Here is a 17,789-nt window from a genome sequence, read left to right as displayed (position 1 = left end):
TTTTTTAAGATGCCATGTTTTCTTAAGCCTACAATGAGGGAACACAAAAGAGTTGATGGGGGTGAGAGACTGTTCAGTGTGTGGCGTGTTTGTTCAAGATATTGATTATCAATATTGACACTTGAAAGGGATAGAATCCAGCCTGAAATCACATTGCATTTGAACTCGCACAGTGTAGGAAAGGAGAATTGTGGCTGAACCAGGCTACATTTTTTTGATCTTGCCAACATAAAGTTTGCAGGTTGCTTATCCATTAATATTGATTAACATCTGAATGAGCACTTTCTGTTATTCATACTGTCACGCTTCTATGGTGAAATCAGCTACTGGGAAATGTGGACAAAATATATATCAACTAAACTCATAACAATGAATTTTATTACCATCTGGACAGAATATGGTCTGCATTTAACACATAAATCACTGGTTTAAAACGGTAAGTTTGAAGTTTAGATATTCAATTAAAAAAACTGATTGTGATTATATTGGTTTGCATGAGTTTTGGGCATGTATATTTCATGCTGAAACTGGGGTGGATTTCACAAAGAGTCAGGACTAGTCTTATCTCGAGTTAGGACAAGGTACTATAACTTAGGACTAACTGTACGTTTTTGATCTCTCTTAGGACTAGTCTTAAGTTAAGACTTAGTCCTAACTCTTTGTGAAATCCACCCCTGATGATGTAAGAAACATTTTCTGTCTCTATCCCAAATGTTATACATTTATATATTCTGCCTTTCCGTCGGGCCAGTAACTATTTTCTGCATTTATTTATTCTATTAAAAAGGTAAAAGTAAATAAATAATGTAAGTTTGCAATGAGTTTTGGGCATCTCTTGCAACTTTAGCATTGCAGTCCTTATAATGGGACTATGAAGAAACATTTTCGGTCTCAATCACAAATAACCCTACTTTTATGTGGCATAAAAGCCAGATAACAGTCTATTTTCAAACAGACCATTGGCATTATCTCCTGATTCTAATAGGATTAGGAGATAATCACTTTAATCCCTTACCCCCTCCTTAATAATGTGTATCTGAGCCTCTCTTTAATCAGCTTCACTTAGAAGTGTTCCTTTTCTTAAGACATCCACTTGAAATCTTTTCTAACAGGTTGAGCATCACCTGGCTGAACACAAAAACTATTGTCAAGAAAGTGAGCTGGGGTTTCGTCTTTGCAGCAGTGCGTTGGCCCTCGCAAAAGTTTTGTTCTTCATTCTCGTCTGTGGGATTGTAATCGGAGGTCGGGATTTATACCAACACAGAGTATTCTGTCTCGGAATGTGAAGCTCCGAGGACTGACGGAGAACTGAGCATTAAACATCTTCACTAGGATTTTGTTGCTGTGGGAAAGTTGTACACATACTGTTTAACCATGGTTGACATTGTATGGTAAGAAACTGATGGTAGCAAATAATTTGCCTCATAATAGATCAAGAGTGTGTTGAATTGTAAGCTCAGTGTGCTTTGAAGGGCAGAATCTTCAACCCATTGTTGTCTTTTTGCGGACTTGATGCAAAAAGTGGTAAATTGGCCTCGCGTTTTGAACCTTGCGGAGTCTACCTGTCGGGTTTAGTCGAGCTAAATCCTAACCTCATGTCCAGTCCATTGGAACATGGACTGATGTCTGTTTTCAAGTTAGCCTTTTGTCAATGCCTTCGCGGCTTGGACAGCTTTGTAGCTGCAAAGCGACTGGAACTGGAGACCATACACAGGAGTAGCGAAGCCAGACTTGTCACCCAACGTACTTGCAGGTGTAGTCTCTGCTTTTAGTCACTTTGCAGCTACAAAGCTTTCCAAGCCATGAAGGCAACGACAGAAGGCTAGTCTCAACTCAGCCAACAATGATGTTGCACATCATTAATATTTCATAACCGTCTTGTCAAAATGAAATTTTAATGCCATTCTAGCAACCATCCAAGTCCCCTGCTGTCCTAATTAAACTTTCATATGTTTTTTCTCATTAAAATTTCAACTGAGGTCCTGCAAACTGTTTCTTTTGTTGCAGAGCATTCATTCAACTGCTTGGAGATGGAACCTATTTTCTGATGGGGATGAATGTAAGGTGGTTGTCAGGATCTTGCGGAAGCCATTTTGGAGCGTGCTCATGCGTATCGGAAAGACTGGTCACCATGCATGACAGATAGCAATCTTGGTTGTGTTGTTCACATATTAAGAAGACTGTAAAAGGGTAAGTTTCAGAACAATTTTTCAACTGTGATAAAAATCCGTAAAATGTTATTTAAATTTTTTTTGTCAGCACTGCTTTGAACAACTGTTTTGTGTATAAGCAGTCTGCCATTTTGTAAATTGTAATGATTTGTATTGTGTCAAACTTTGTAAAGATACATGTAAAGATTAACTGGTAAACTTTGTAAACAAACTTTTTGGAACAATTTTTCAATTGTTTTATCTGTAAGTTATTTATGTGTTCTTTCTGTGTTCAATCATTGAAACAAGTTTGTGGTTAGATAAAACTATAATATAGTACGGTTTGCAGTATATAGTTAAACAATAAGCAATTAGAGTAAGTGAGGAAATAAATACTACTGATAAGCTGACCAGCTTATGTTCAATAATGGGCTTGTGTGAAGGATTGATTTATGCATTTTTCTAAATGCATTTTGTTGCTTTCTATGTATTTTATAATTTTTTTACTTCCTCTCTCAACAGACAATGTAGGTCTAAGACCAAAATGCCTGTTTTCACAAATTCAGACAAAGATACACAGATACCAGCAAACAGAACATTGCAAGACACTGGTTCACGGGAGTCTACCAATGATGGCTTCAGCATTCAGGAGGGAACCAATCATCAGTCATCTGAATGATGGCACGCCTCAAAATGAACGAGTCAGAGCCATGGATACAATGCAAGACCCAGCCAATCAGAGTCCTGGAAAGATTAGAAGTGAGCGTGGTGAAAGGCCAAAAATTGTTGGGAAGAAACTTTCAACTCTGTCTGTGAGAGACTCAGATATGGACTTTAATGAGTTGACCCCTGACCTTAAGGATACCACTTCAGGTCAAAGTTCAACTTCACGGTTCGGAATGACTAATGAAACAGCTCAAAATGACAATGCTTTGAAACTCAGGGACAATAATTCCTTAGATACCCAAAACCCTGAGGTGAGACCAAGGTCAAGGATGTGCTGTGGGGGTCATCCTTCAAAAGGTGATGATGCAAAAACTTTCCAAAATATCTACCCTCATAGTGTGGAACCTTCCGCTGATGACTGTAATGAGTTGAGCACAACAAGATCATCTCCTGGTGATTTAGCGGACTCTTCCACTGCGCCAAAGGGTAATTTTCAGCCAAATCATCAAAGTCAGGGATTGTTCAATTTACTTCTGCAGGACACCACTGAAGACGAACTGGTTCTTGAAGGAGATTTAGCAGCCGAGAGAGGTATTTCACTTTTTCACTTTGGATAAAATCTGCAATATCTTTTTATGTATGATTTAACAACAAATCTGCAGTTGATCTAGGATTTTTTTTTTTCCATCTGAGCTATATTGGGACAAAATCAAACTTATTTTAATTTTTTTTCCATCTACAACTGACAATTTTTCAAATTTGTTACAAAATCTTTAGTTGCCATGGCAACCAGCAATACATCAGGTGAAGATTTGACCCCAAGTCCTCCTCCTGCCAATCAACCAGCCCCGAAGAAGAGGCGCAAGGCATCCCGTAAGGTGTGCGCTGACCCTTTCGCTAAGCTCCCCAAGGTCAAACTCAGGCCCACCGTCTGGATGGAGGAGGATGACGACGAGTGGTCGTATGATAGGCCTCGTCGCGGCAGCAAGAAGTCTGGAAAGTCTCCGAGGCTGCTCAGCCGCCAAGCGAGACGCTTTGAGGATCCCTTCAAGGAGCTGGCCTTCGTGGTGTTTGACAGCGCCGATGTGGATAGTGATAAAAGGCTTAGGCGAGCAGAGTTCACCTCGGTGAGTATAACTTAATATGCTGACATTAATCCATTTTGAGTTTTGGTGAACACATTCATAAGACACTATCCGGTTTGGGTAAACTTGTATGTATGCACCCAAACCAAACAGTGCACTCCTATAGTGTCCATCATACCTCAAAAAGGCTAAGGGGAGACTCTTGAGACCCTGATGGCAGCAGAAATAATGGTCGGTACCACACACACCTGGCAAGAACTGTATAAAAGGACTGTCCAAAAGTCTCCCATTATGGCCTGCTGGTGTTTCTCACCAGGGCCCAATTTCATAGAGGATTACCAACCAAATTCCCACGTGATTTTGGGATAAGCAAACAACAGCTGAATACCTGTAACGAGCAATATGCAACAAATGGAAATTTGGTTGGTAATCCTGTTTTTATCAAGGAAGAAATTTCATGCGAAGCAAATTTTTTTGCTTATTACCCTGAAGAGTATTGGTTTGAGTTACAGTCTTGACCTTGTGTCCTGAAGCCAGACACTTTACTATTATTGCTTCATCCTCTGGACGAGACATAAAGCCTTAGGTCATGTTTATTGTGTAATACATGTTGAAGAACCCTTCAACACTAAGACATTTGTAAGAGGAAGGGATTTGCTCCGGTTTTTTTGGCAGTGGCTGCCAAGTTAGCTGCCAATCGACCTTGTAAACCCTTATAAAGTGCTACATGAATTTTTGACAGAATTGTAGGTCTTCAAGTTTTCACTAATTTCCGACCGAATCCAGAAAGCATCAAGAGTAAATTGGTTAATTTAAGCATTTGCATGTTCTGTTTAGGTTCTGAAGTCACCATCATTAGAACTTGAACTGTCTGCGGAAGACATAAGAAAACTGGAGAAGGATTGCAGTGGCGGACGGAAAGACATTAAGGTAATTATAGAAACAGAAATAAAGTTTTGTTATATGCACCAAATAGACTTTAAAAAAGTTATGACTTGTTTAATGCTCCTTTTTTAGTAATATTGACTGACAAAAATTTTTTCTTTTTGCAATCTACAGACCCATTTGTTCAAATTTGTGTAAAGTTTAATACATTTTTTTGAAAGAAAATCTAATAAAATGCATATAATAAAAATTTTGATACTTTTATAATGGTTCTTTGTGAAAAATTTGTGCACGACAAAATCTGGAAGTTGTGCCACGGTGGGCCAATAAGCTGATAAGCAACCTTCTTTTGACTTTGAACTTGATAAAAATGATGTCATGTGCATCAGATCTATTGTTGTGAGTTTGATACTTCTGTTATGTATTTGATAATTCTGTTTTTTAATTTACTTAATAGGATTTGCCTGTATCATTCGATGAGTTTCTCCCTCTGGCAAAGTATTTGCTGATGCTGTTCTACAACAAGGAGGATTCAAACTCAAGGGTGAGATTTTGTCAGTTCTTTGCTTGTTTAGATTATCTACCCGTCAAGAGAACTCTGCAAACTCCCATTAGGGAATATAAACACAAAAGCTTACAACAGCCAATCTCTCTCAGACAAACATTGGTTTAAAGACACTGGACACTATTGGTAATTGTCAAAGACGAGTCTTCTCACTTTGTGTATCTCAACATATGCATTAAATAACAAACCTGTGAAAATTTGAGCTGAATTTGTCTTCGAAGTTGCGAGATAATGATGAAAGAAGAAACACCCTCGTCACACGAAGTTGTGTGCTTTCAGATGCTTGATTTTGAGACCTCAAAATCTAATTCTGAGGTCTCAAAATCAAATTTGTGGAAAATTACTTCTTTCTCGAAAAACTACGTCACTTTAGAGGGAGCCATTTCTCACAATGTTTTATACTATCAACCTCTCCCCATTACTTGTTACCAAGTAAGGTTTTATGCTAATAATTATTTTGAGTAATTACCAATAGTGTCCATTGCCTTTAAATTCTAAAGTTGCTCGCTGACTGATTTGGAAGTTATTCCTTGGAATTGAACTTTAGACTTCAACTTTGATAATCTATATCTCTTAATATTTCAGAATCCCTGGAGCATTCTTGATAGAGGGAAGGATTCACCACCCTACTACTTCAACAAACACACAGGAACCGTTCGGTAGGTAATTTCATTTAAACCTCTATTGACTGATTTTAAGTGACTTCATCATCACAATATTCTTGGTTGCATCTTTTTTTTGAGTCAATGTCCCTGTGTGTAGTGTGCAATTTAGGTGGCCCGGCATTAACATGCTTTGTGCAACTTGACTACCAAAATGGCGAGCATGACAGACGTCCCCTTGCCAGTTGCTGCGTGTGGTGCATGGTGTAATGGGTCAACAAGATTAGTTAATATTTTGTTTCGAAATGAGGGTTCTCCTTGGGTAATTACACAAATTAAGTAGCATAAAGTTACTTGGTAAAAGCACTGGAGAGCTGTTGATATTAAACAACTTTGTTCCGCATTTAAAACAAGGCAGTTTTAGAGAAAGAGGTAATTTGGGATGTAATAAAAACCATTGTCCCAAAAATGTATGAAAGTTAATGTTTTTTCTTTTTTGTTTCATGTGCATACAATAATTAACCCACAAACCTACTGTGATTTAAAAAAAACATTTTTTTGTGCTTGATCCTTTTTCAGGTCAGACAGACCAGTTGACTATGACAACCAACCGGAGCTTTTTCTCTTTGAGGATGCCTTGAGGGATGCCATGGAAACGGCAGACATGAATAAAGATGGCAGGATCAATCTCAATGATTTCATCAGAGTAAGTGTATATATCACAGACGCAAACATTGTTGGTGGCCTTATGTTTGGACCCTGGCAAGTCATTATCAAAAAAGGCCGTCAAAAAGACTAAGGGATTGTATACATTGGTTTATGAAACTGCGATTTTGTTATGTAAAAACGAAAACTCAACCTGTGATTTTTTTTTGTAAAAGATGGTACTTTTTTTGAAAAATCGCTGAAAATCCAAATCGGTTATGTTCACCCAGGCAGAACAATTCGTAATTGAAATATGCAATCTTAGAAACGTCAATGACAGAAACAATTTGTTGGCAGGTTAGCAGTTTGCAACTTTAAATTCCCCTTTTGGATGAGTAGCTAAGTAGAATTGGGAATCGAACCTTCAACCTCTTGAATACCATTCAAGTGCTCTACCAACTGTATGCTTATACAAATATATACAACAAAGTAACTGCATTTTCAATTTCAACCATGCAACCAAATAAAAACAAACTTTGGCTCATCCTCCAACATCCATGTGTAATTTCATAACTGTCAACTGTTGTTCATAAAAATGTCTTTATTTTTTCTTTTTTTTTCTTCAGATCATCAACTCAGAAGATTTTGGGCTCATTCTCACCAAAAGAGACATCTCTGAAATCAGTAAACATTTTAAAAAGTAAGTCGTCATTTAATTATTATTCTTAATTGGAGTATGGTATCCCAGTTTAATAAAGATTTTTTAAAAGCCCCTGCTATCGGGAAAGGACAAAAATATCACACATAATATTCTCGTGCCACTTGTTTAACTTTTAAAACAGATTTGAATGTAAGAATAACAAGCTAATGGTGAGAATTTAAAGGCAGTTGACACTATTGGGAATTACTCAAAATAATTATTAGCATAAAACCTTGGTAACCAGTAATGGGGAGCTGTTGACGGTATAAAACATTGTGAGAAATGGCTCCCTCTGAAGTAACGTAGTTTTTGAGAAAGAAGTAATTTTCCATGAATTTGATTTCGAGACCTCAGATTTAGAATTTGAGGTCCTGAAATCAAGCACCTGAAAGCACACAACTTCTTTTGACAAGTTTGTTTTTTCTTCAATTACTATCTCGCAACTTCGACGACCGATTGAGCTCAAATTTTAAAAGGTTTGTTGTTGTATGCATATGTTGAGATGCACAAAGTGAAAAGACTGGCCTTTGACAATTAGCAATAGTGTCCAGTGTCTTTAAGTGTTCTGTAATGTTTTTGTGTGTATAGTGAAGCAGGCAAGGTTTCCAACGTGTGTTACAGTGAGTTTCTTCCTCTAGCCAAACGACTGATAGTGGCTGTCTTCTCGGCTAGAGACCCAATGACGGTGAGCTGAAGTTCATTTCAGATACATTTATTTCATGTCAACATCAATCAATACATTGTGATAACATTGTTCAGAAAAACATGTAATAACTTGAACTAAGGGAAACTTTATGTGGTACCAGGGATTTTCAGTATCACGACCTGAATCACATGTGCTTAATTCAATCAACATGTAGCAAATAAAAATTTGGTTGCAAAAGGACAACTTTTTTGAAAATAAGGTGATTGATTTTCATTGAAATATTCTCCTGTGAATAGAGCTTTTATTCCTTCTTAGATTTTACTGCAGTTGTGTAGGATGCATAAGAAAAAGAAAAAACATTTCATAAAGAAAGAAGAAAAGTATAAACCGTAAAGCCTGTTTTTGTTTCTTCATATTTGTTTATGTTTGTTTTAGTAACTTACTAGCTATTGTTTTAGCTGACCAGGCAATGTATAAACATTCAAATTCAAACACAGGTTTGAACAAAGTTTAACCATTTTAATAGAAATAAATGTCTCAAGAAGATTTGTAGTTTTACTAAGTAAGCTCTTAATTGAAAATGTACAATTTTTCTGGGATTAATCTAACTGTATGCCAGGACAGCTCAAGTATGTGATTTATAGCTTATTTACACATAACTGTCCCCATTCACAAAGCTTGTTGTCCCCAGTCTGATCTCACAGACAGTTATAGTCCAACAGCCTCCAGCTAAACATGCTAAATACTATCCTTGAAAATCCAGTTACAATGAACAGAGAAAAGTCCCTGAGTTTCCCCAACAAAGCTGTGCACCTCATTCAAAATTCAACAGAGTCACTTTACCCCCTGGATAAAGACATCCTTTGTCACATGATGAGCAGAGTATTGACTGGTTGGTTGTTATGCTAATTAGCATAAAGAGGGCAGCAGACTTCCTGGCAACCAATAAGAGGGATATTGATTGGGTTAGGGTTTCTTGTGGCTAAGGCACTTATATGTGATACATTCAGTAGCACATAAAAGTTACCATGCCTTGAAAGTGTCTGGTACTTCGTTTGGAGTCGCCAAATATTTACCAACACTTTGATTGTTTAGCGAGTAAATATTTGAGATAAACGTTGTCTCCCAGGACCACACAGTTGGACTTACCTGAAATGTATTTATTCCAGCTGAAGTGGTTGTTTTAAATAATTGAATGACACGAAGTTTATCTCTTGGACTAATACTCAAAGTAAGTACCTCACAGTATCTCAATGACTTAAAGCACTTGATTGATACATAATACATTTTTAGATTGATCTGTTATTTGTAATCCATTACAATGTATTTAAAAAACTTTTTTTTGGTCAATTAATTGGTCTAGAGCTCTGTTTGTGTTAATAAATTGTGGTGCTATATACTTTATCATTGTTTAATCCCAAACCTAGCTCCAAGTACAACAAACAATAACTGCTTTGAGATGCCCTCGTGTGTGATAAATTGATATTAATTTCAAGAAATGGATACTATCATTATTATTGTCAAAATGTTATTAGAAAACTATGACGAATTGCTAACCTAAATGAGTTTTTCTTGACAACGATTGCAGGAGCCAAAATTTCAATATAAAATCCCATTTGATATAATGTACAATGTGATGCAATTTTGCCTCTGGCCACAAAGACAAATTTTAAAAAACCATGAATAAAAATGTTGATCGTGGAGTGTTATGAGGTAATATATTTGCACAACTCGGATAGTTTTTAATGAAATAATATTTCTTGCTACAGGACGATTGGACTTTTTTGTGCACACGGCACGTAGGTGCTTTCTGGTTTAACAAGAGAACCGGGCAGAGTCTTAGGCATCCACCAAATCATATCGTCACCATGCAGCAACACCAGCTCAAACACAGGTATGTTATGCAATTATTGTACATAAATATGAGTACAATATCGCAGAATATATTCACAACGGTGATTTCTGGACTTCTTCATTTCACGAGGCAAAGCTGCCAGCAAAAAGTTGAGGGATCGATAATCCAAAGTTGTTTGTTACAAACCGTCCACCAAACCATTCAAGATAAATTTGGTGGATTTAAGAATAATAACAAAATGTTTTTATAGTGCATTTCGGCACTAAACAAATCAGTTTATAAACAACAACAGTCGGTATGTATTTTAGTTTTGATACGCCATCCAACATAAATTAGTGAATAAGAAAGACAAAAATGATCCTTTTACAGAGTCAACAAAGTTTGTTCTTAGAAATTAATTGCATTTGTTTGTTATCTCAAACAGAAACGACGCCGCCAAAGTTCTCCTTAAGACGTCTGAAGAACTCAAAGTCACCAAAGAAAAACTTGAGAAGGAGTCGGCTCTGCGGACGGTATGCATTTGACTGTCATTTCTCAATCTCCCTATGGCCAAATCAAAATGTTCCTTTTTAGAAAAGCTTTTTGAGATGTGTTGTGTTTTTTAAAATCTTTTTGTTCATGTGTTGTTTCAACTGATCCAGCTCGGCATCTTTGTTCTTTTTCTTAGGATTTTGAAGAAAAGTACACCACCTTGAGTTCTGAGAATGCTTTCACTTGCAGGGAGCTGCAGAAAGTCACAAGACTTTATGAGAAGAGTAGAGCAGAGGTATAAGTTGTTCTCCTGTTTGTTGTTGCAATGTATGTTGTTGCAATGTATGAGTGCGTTACATGTGTCTTGGGCCCAATGACATAAAGCCTGTAAGCACACAAATTTGGTAAGGATGAAATTTCTTCTGCGTTAAAAACAGGATTACCAACCAAATTTTAATTTTTGATGGAAATTGCTTGTTACTGGTGTTCATCTGTTGTTTGCTTAGCCTAAAAATCATGTGGAATTTTGGTTGGTATCCTGTTTCAAGGAAGAATTTAATGCTTAGCAAATTTTTGTGCTTACAGGCTTTAAGAAATTGGGCCCAGGCTTTATGTTTACTCATGTGTACTGTAGGCTATACTGCTACTGCATTCTGATGCGCCGATGTGGTGCTGATGCTGTGTTGGATGTAAGCTTGGGCGATATCGATTTATGTTATTCATGATATATTGCCGATAATATATCGCGATATTCGATATAATCGCGATTAAGTAAATTTGACATCATCAGTCTTCAAACTCCCAGTGAAAGTTGTAGAAGAGACAGTCATAGCTTAAGATAGGTGTTCTAATGACCTATTCTTCTGGTTTTACTCCAAACCTATGGGGTGCAAGATGTCTCAGCTAGGAAATACATCACGATATTGCAATATTTAATCTATATTTTGATTAGAACCAAATTTATCCGATATCGAAATCGTTTCCAAATTAGTATCGCGATATTCGATAATATCGTGATATCGCCCAAGCTTAGTTGGATGATATGAGTCCATGGGGAAATGTTTTTGCTGACATCCAGGTTTTTTTTACCACAAGTGACATCATTGGTGTGGATTGCTACCATTGTTCAATGGCAGATAATATACCTCATCATCATTAGGGTTGAACGAAGAAAAAATTCCCAGAGCTGGGTTCGAACCTGTAATTTTGTGATTTAAAATAAGACAATTGTAATTGAAAATAAGATGTCTCTTCTTGTATCAATTTGCTTTGCAGAGTGAAAAGAAGGGTATATTTCTTGATGCCAAGGACAAGGAGATTACTAAACTGAAGTACAAGATTGAGCAGCTTGAAGAAAGAGGTACATAATATAAGGACAATCTATATTGCTAGACGAGGCTGACCAGTAAAAAACACTGACTCATGCTCTGGTGTTTTTGATCAGCAGAGTGTGGGTTTGAGTCCAGGTCTTGGCGCCTAAAATACTTTACCATAATTGCTTTGTCTTTGATAGTGGGACATTCGAGGCTGGTGACCAGTAAAAAGCACTGACTCGTGCTCTGGTGTTTTTGATCAGCAGAGTGTGGGTTTGAGTCCTGGTCTTGTCAGGCGTCCTGTGTTTCATTACAAAAAAGTATAATTAAATAACAATTTTAATCTCAATGTTTCTTCTCTTTCAGTGGCTGAAGCAGAAAGAACAGAGGCCAATCTGGAATCCATGAGAGACGTTCTCAGAAACTGCCAGTAAGAACCGTTCTCATCGCAGAAATTTAATTAAAAAAGTTGTGTGTCAGAAGAGAAAGAGTGAGATGTTAAAACTTTGAAAGATAAAGAGTACTTGTATTAGATGTATACCTTCAAGTGTGCGCAATCCAGAAAAGCATTTTATGTGAAGAGGACTAAGAAGGTTTACAGGTGACAGTCTTGGGAATAAATCGCCTTCGGGTAGGAGTGTTGGTTTTTTAAAGAGGGGCTCAAAGACAAAATTAAGTTTTGTGATGCACCCATTTTCGAAACGATAGGGTCCTTATGAAATTGTGAAAAATATTTTAATCTCTAGCCTCATTCTAAGAGAGTGTCAAACCTGATCGTATTTGACACTCTTCCAATGGAAAACTTATAAGGAACCCAAAATAAAAGAACAAGATAAAGTTGAGACTTGATGCTTCCAACCTTAGCCTATGCTCTGCTCATCTTCACGTGAAGACAGTTCACTCAAAAAAGGAGCATTTTTGTTTAAAAATCACCAGGGGTGCAGTACGAGATCGTGAGCTGGAGATTGTGGACCATCAGACCAAAATTGAGGATTTGAACAAGCAGTTGAGCGAGTGTGAGTCACGGGTCGACAACGGCAAAGCGGCGATTGCTGATCTACATCAACAGCTCAGATATGAAGGAAAACGCAATGAGAGGATGGAACTGGTAAGTCTCAAGTGCCATGGTGTTCATGACTTTCCTACTCTGTGTGATAATTTTCCAGGAAGTTGAGCAACCGTTTGAAGCAAGTGCATTTTCTCCTCAGAAAATGAAGATAAAACCAAATGGAACACCCCAGATTGCATAGAAGGCCGGGCTTTCAAAACCAATATACATGTATGTAGGCAGGCTTTTCCATTCGTTGATGATCAGGGCCCAATTTCATAGAGCTGCTAAGCACAAAAATTTGCTTAGCATGAAATTTCTGCCTCAATAAAAACAGGATTACCAACCAAATCTCCACACGGTTTTCAGGATGAGCACACAACAGCTGAATACCAGTAACAAGCAATATGACACAAATGAAAATTTGGCTGGTAATCCTGTTTTTATCAAGGAAGAAATTTCATGCTAAGCAAATTTTTGTGCTTAGCAGCTCTATGAAATTGGGCCCTGGATAATCTTCTGAACAGGCATGTACCACGAGATGTCCACAGCTGACATACAAGGTGTGCACAGAAGACACAGATGACAATTGAGCTTAGCATTCTCCGTGTTTTTAATGCAATTTATTTTTGACATTTTCCCTTTTTTACAACATTCAGGAATTGAAGAAGTTGCCGCCACTTCAGAAGGAGTTGGACGAAAAGAAAGAAACCCTCCAAGTTTGCGAGAAACGTCTCGAGGAGAGGAACGCCGTCCTGATTCTAACAAGACGAGTCAATGGTGAAAACAAAACCAAGATCAAGGGCCTCGAGGCGGAGCTCGCCAAACTCCACGCAACTGAAAAAGAACTTGACATCGCCAAGTGCGAGATTTACACCCTAAAGCAGTTGATCGTAGGCAAAGATAGTCTGGTGATGCAGAAGTCCCATGAGCTGGATACTGTGAAGGAGAGACTGGAAACAGACCATGGAGAGACGTGGGTGGATTCGGAGAACAAGTCACAGGGGATTGGTTGGAGGAATGGTGGTCCGACCAATGGCACAAACTTTAGAATCGTGAGGCTTCAAAAAAGGTAAGCGACAGCAGTAAACAAATTCTTCATTATTTTATTATTGATATTGAAATTCTTGTTATGCGGTGACCCAAATCCATATTGAAACTTAGGATATTAGTATTGGTCACTGATTTATTTACATTAAACTGAGATGTATTTTGAAGCGTGCAGATTTAGATATCTTTGTCGCAGTTAATCGTAACAAATTAACAACAATTCTTCTTGACAAACTGCTTGTCATTATTTGCAGAAGACCTTCTAAGGGCATTCAAGTTGGAGCACAGTCAAGACGGTCCAAGGTGAGCAGACTGCATCATTTATATAGAGGGGAAAAAGGTTATAAATACTGTTCGTCCATTCGATGGCAAATGCTATGACTAGTTGTGCGAATTGTTTTTACGTTCACAAACTGCCTTTTCTTTTGATTCTGATTACACGCATGCAATAGATCTTATGCACAAGACTTCATATAAGTAGGGCGCCTTGGACCAAAAGTAAAAAAGGTTGCTCTTTTTGGTCCATCATGTGCATACATAGATGAGCATTTACCATTGTGTAATTGTTTTACCTCTAAGATGGCGAGAGCTAGCGACAGTGTACTACATTATTACGCTATCACTACAATACTACTTGTCCACAAGTCTATATATGCAGACACTTTAAAGGCAGTGGACACTATTGGTAATTACTCAAAATAATTGTTACCGTAAAACCTTTCTTGGTAACGAGTAATGGGGAGAGGTTGATGGTATAAAACATTGCGAGAAACAGCACCCTCTGAAGTGCCATAGTTTTCGAGAAAGAAGTAATTTTCCACGAATTTGATTTCAAGACCTCAGATTTAGAACTTGAGGTCTCGAAATCAACCATCTAAACATACACAAGTTCGTGTGATAAGGGTGTTTTTTTCTTACATTAATATTCCGCAAGTTCGATGAGCGATTGAGTTCAAATTTTCACAGGTTTGTTATTTTATGCATATGTTGAGATACACCAACTGTGAAAGCTAGTCTTTGACAATTACCAATAGTGTCCACTGACTTTAAGCAATACACCCCTCACCAGCTTACATACAACAGTACTCGGCTAGATAATGTCACCCCTCCATATGACGACAATAACAACTTGAACATAAGTCTATGTAAATCAATAAAAGAAACACTGCAGACTTTTTAAACATTATTCCTGAATGTATACTTCCACCCTCACCAGCTCACATACAACAGTACTCAGCTAGATGTTGGCACTCCTCCATATGACAGCAGTAGTAGCAGCGGTAGCCAATCAGATTGCAAACAGCCAAAGCTCGAGGACTATCAACGACTCGATACTCCGGAAAGCGAAGGCAGCCTGGTCACTTCCCTGAACACATCAAACGGAAGCTTTCTACGACTCCTACACAAACAAGGCAGTGCCGAAGACGGCATGCCTACAATATACGACTTGTACACCCCAGAAGGCTCTTACGCACCCACCTCACGGTCTGCCAACCCTACATTGAAGAATGGTACACACCTCAGACCCAAGTCGTCCATGGCACGATTGGAGACTGAGGGAGCTTCCATTATGCAGAAAGGGACAGTGATGTTTGAGGATGACTTTCTGGTGGCCCAGTGTCTCCGAGTGGGAGACAGAGTGCGTGTGAAGAAGAAAGGTTTGTGATTTGGCAGAGAAAACTTCCTACTACCTCCCATTCTCCTCAAACTATATTTCTCCAGTATTTCTCTCCTCCTTCTTGAACAACGATATCTTTCTTGCAAACTCCACAATCTTTTGAATTATGTTTAAACATACTTCCCCCCACAAACAAAATGAAGTGCAAAATTGGTCCTTATCAGTATGAGTGTTTTGAGACCAGAGTGTCATTAGTCTCAATAAGTCGATTCGGAGTTCCAGCTGCGCATATCTGTTACTGCTGACAACGCAATTTTTTGCTCTCTAGTGACCTTTCGACAATACTCGCTGGTATTGTCAAAATGTCACGGGAGAGCAACAAATTGCGTTGTCAGCAGTAACAGACATGCGCAGCTGGAACTCCGAATAGGCTTATAGACTCACCTGTAAAATTTTACTTTTGCAGCTCCTGATTCCGTACAATACCAAACATTTCAAAGTATTTGTTATTTCTAAGGTCTATAGTGTTATGTGCTGAATAGGTTAAAGGCAGTGGACACTATTGGTAATTGTCAAAGACTAGCCTTCACAGTTGGTGTATCTCAACATATGCATAAAATAACAAACCTGTGAAAATTTGAGCTCAATCGGTCATCGAAGTTGCGAGAGAATAATGAAAGAAAAATAACCCTTGCAACACGAAATTGTGTGCGTTTAGATGGTTGATCTCGAGACCTCAAGTTCTAAACTTGAGGTCTTGAAATCAAATTCGTGGAAAATTACTTCTTCAGAGGGAGCCGTTTCTCACGATGTTTTATACCATCAACCTCTCCCCATTACTCGTCAGCAAGAAAGGTTTTATGCCAATAATTATTTTGAGTAATTACCAATAGTGTCCACTGCCTTTAATAAGTAATGTTGTTACTGCAGATAATTCAGTGACCTTTTGACCCGCTCTCCATTCTCAACGTATTAACTACTGTACATACTTCTACTACTACAGGTGGGAGGAGAAAAGGGGCCATCTTGACCGGAGTTGTAAAGTTTGTCGGCAAGGTGGACAAGGAATTTCACCACAATGATCATCGGCTGTATACAGGCATCAGACTAGATGAGGCAGGTCAGTACAGCAATTCAATTAATTGTTTGGACCAACCGGTGGTCGGGTGGAGGGAGGGAGTGGCTGCTTATTGGTTTTAGTGAGCAATGGTCGATTTATTAAATATAGTCGTAACTTAGGACTAGTCCTAGGAGTTGGTAAAGAACTAAGGCTATTCCTATGTTAGGACTTCCTTTGTCAAATCAAGTCAAGTGGTGCATTTCAAGACTAGCCTAGTTAAGACTAGCCTTATCTCAAGTTAGGACGAGTTGCTTGTCCTAACTTAGACCTAGCCTTCAGTTTTTAATATCTCCTAGGACTAGTCCTAAGTTAGGACTATCTTTTTAAAATCAATCCCACAGGGAGCATTTTTACTGATGGATTTTACGCTATATACATTTATTCCCAGATTGTGTATAATAATATTTTTGTATTTTAATGATTGTTATTGTTATACTCATTTATACCTCTTCCAGTCGGTGATACTGATGGCGTGATTAAGGGTAAGCGTTATTTCACCGCCAATCCTCGTCATGGGAAACTGTTACCTGTCACAGACGTTGTCTCCGTGCTAAACCCAAAGGTAGGTTACAGGATGTGTGTGTAAAGTGTTTATAGCAGTTTACAGCAGTCTCTGAGAGATGACTCTGGGTGGTTGTTAGTCCTTTTAATAAAAGATAAATAAATCAAAACTTCAAAGTGAGGGGTACACTTCGGCTATAAATCCAAATCAACTGTCACCAGGACACGTTGGCACCTACTCCTGGGGCCGACACTGGGTTATACCCCCTTCACAGTCTGTAAGGATGTAGGCATGGGTATCATCCACTAGGAGGCCTGGTTGGTAGAGCAGAATGCACTACCTTCCAAACCTTATGCTCGACCCGTAGACTGGGCCATGGCGTGTTTTTGCATATGGATTTCCATGATGTTGAATGAATCAGTCAATATTTGGAGTGTAATATTTTAGTCTATTCAACAGACTGCAACCTACAAGCGCATCGCAGAATGCATCAGAACTCAACGACTGGAGACAGGAACCGTAAAATATGAGAAAGACCGCAATCCTCACCTCATCAGGGTCATGTGACTGTCCAATGGCCAGTCAGCTCCCTTACTTCATATCGCGTGACTATCATAAGAAAAGAGATGAAGTGTTCATAGTATCGAGTATATACAAATATTACAGTAGTCATGGAATATTTATTTTGGTTTTTACCCATATACACCGATGTGTGTTAGCACTGTCGAAAGGCAGTCGAAAGGCAGTTCCTGGGAAGGCAAAAGGTGGGGAACACAGATTGTGTTGTGCCCCTTCAGAGAGTAAAATGTACTTCATCAAAACTGAGTTTTAAGATTCCTACTCTAACCTTGTTCTTTTCTTTCCGACC

At 38.3% G+C, this 17,789-nt stretch overlaps 1 protein-coding gene across 1 annotated transcript; it reads left to right on the top strand.

Moving 5' to 3' along the window:
- The first annotated feature begins 2,792 nt into the window (after positions 1-2,792).
- Positions 2,793-17,624, top strand: LOC117289563. The gene is made up of 20 exons (XM_033770720.1): positions 2,793-3,407; positions 3,594-3,943; positions 4,739-4,831; positions 5,244-5,330; positions 5,937-6,010; positions 6,533-6,659; positions 7,225-7,298; positions 7,887-7,983; positions 9,714-9,838; positions 10,224-10,311; positions 10,467-10,565; positions 11,546-11,630; positions 11,950-12,013; positions 12,520-12,691; positions 13,291-13,703; positions 13,936-13,984; positions 14,898-15,339; positions 16,303-16,419; positions 16,875-16,981; positions 17,381-17,624. The coding sequence occupies exons 1-20, from the start codon at positions 2,861-2,863 to the stop codon at positions 17,486-17,488; spliced, it is 3,318 nt and encodes a 1,105-aa protein (XP_033626611.1). The 5' UTR covers positions 2,793-2,860; the 3' UTR covers positions 17,489-17,624.
- The last annotated feature ends 165 nt before the right edge of the window (positions 17,625-17,789 follow it).

Source organism: Asterias rubens, chromosome 4, assembly GCF_902459465.1.
Source record: "Asterias rubens chromosome 4, eAstRub1.3, whole genome shotgun sequence".
NCBI lineage: Eukaryota > Metazoa > Echinodermata > Asteroidea > Forcipulatida > Asteriidae > Asterias > Asterias rubens.
The sequence above is the reverse complement of the archived record's forward strand: the minus strand, read 5'-3'. Positions and strand labels throughout refer to the sequence as shown.

What these genes read in the sequence shown, in the direction of transcription:
- LOC117289563 (XM_033770720.1), top strand. Translation starts at nt 2,861, where the DNA reads ATGGATACAATGCAAGACCCAGCCAATCAGAGTCCTGGAAAGATTAGA. An exon ending in GGCGAGCAGAGTTCACCTCG is followed by an intron (nt 3,944 to 4,738) that starts GTGAGTATAACT and finishes TGTTCTGTTTAG; the next exon opens with GTTCTGAAGTCACCATCATT. An exon ending in AGGAGTCGGCTCTGCGGACG is followed by an intron (nt 10,312 to 10,466) that starts GTATGCATTTGA and finishes TCTTTTTCTTAG; the next exon opens with GATTTTGAAGAAAAGTACAC.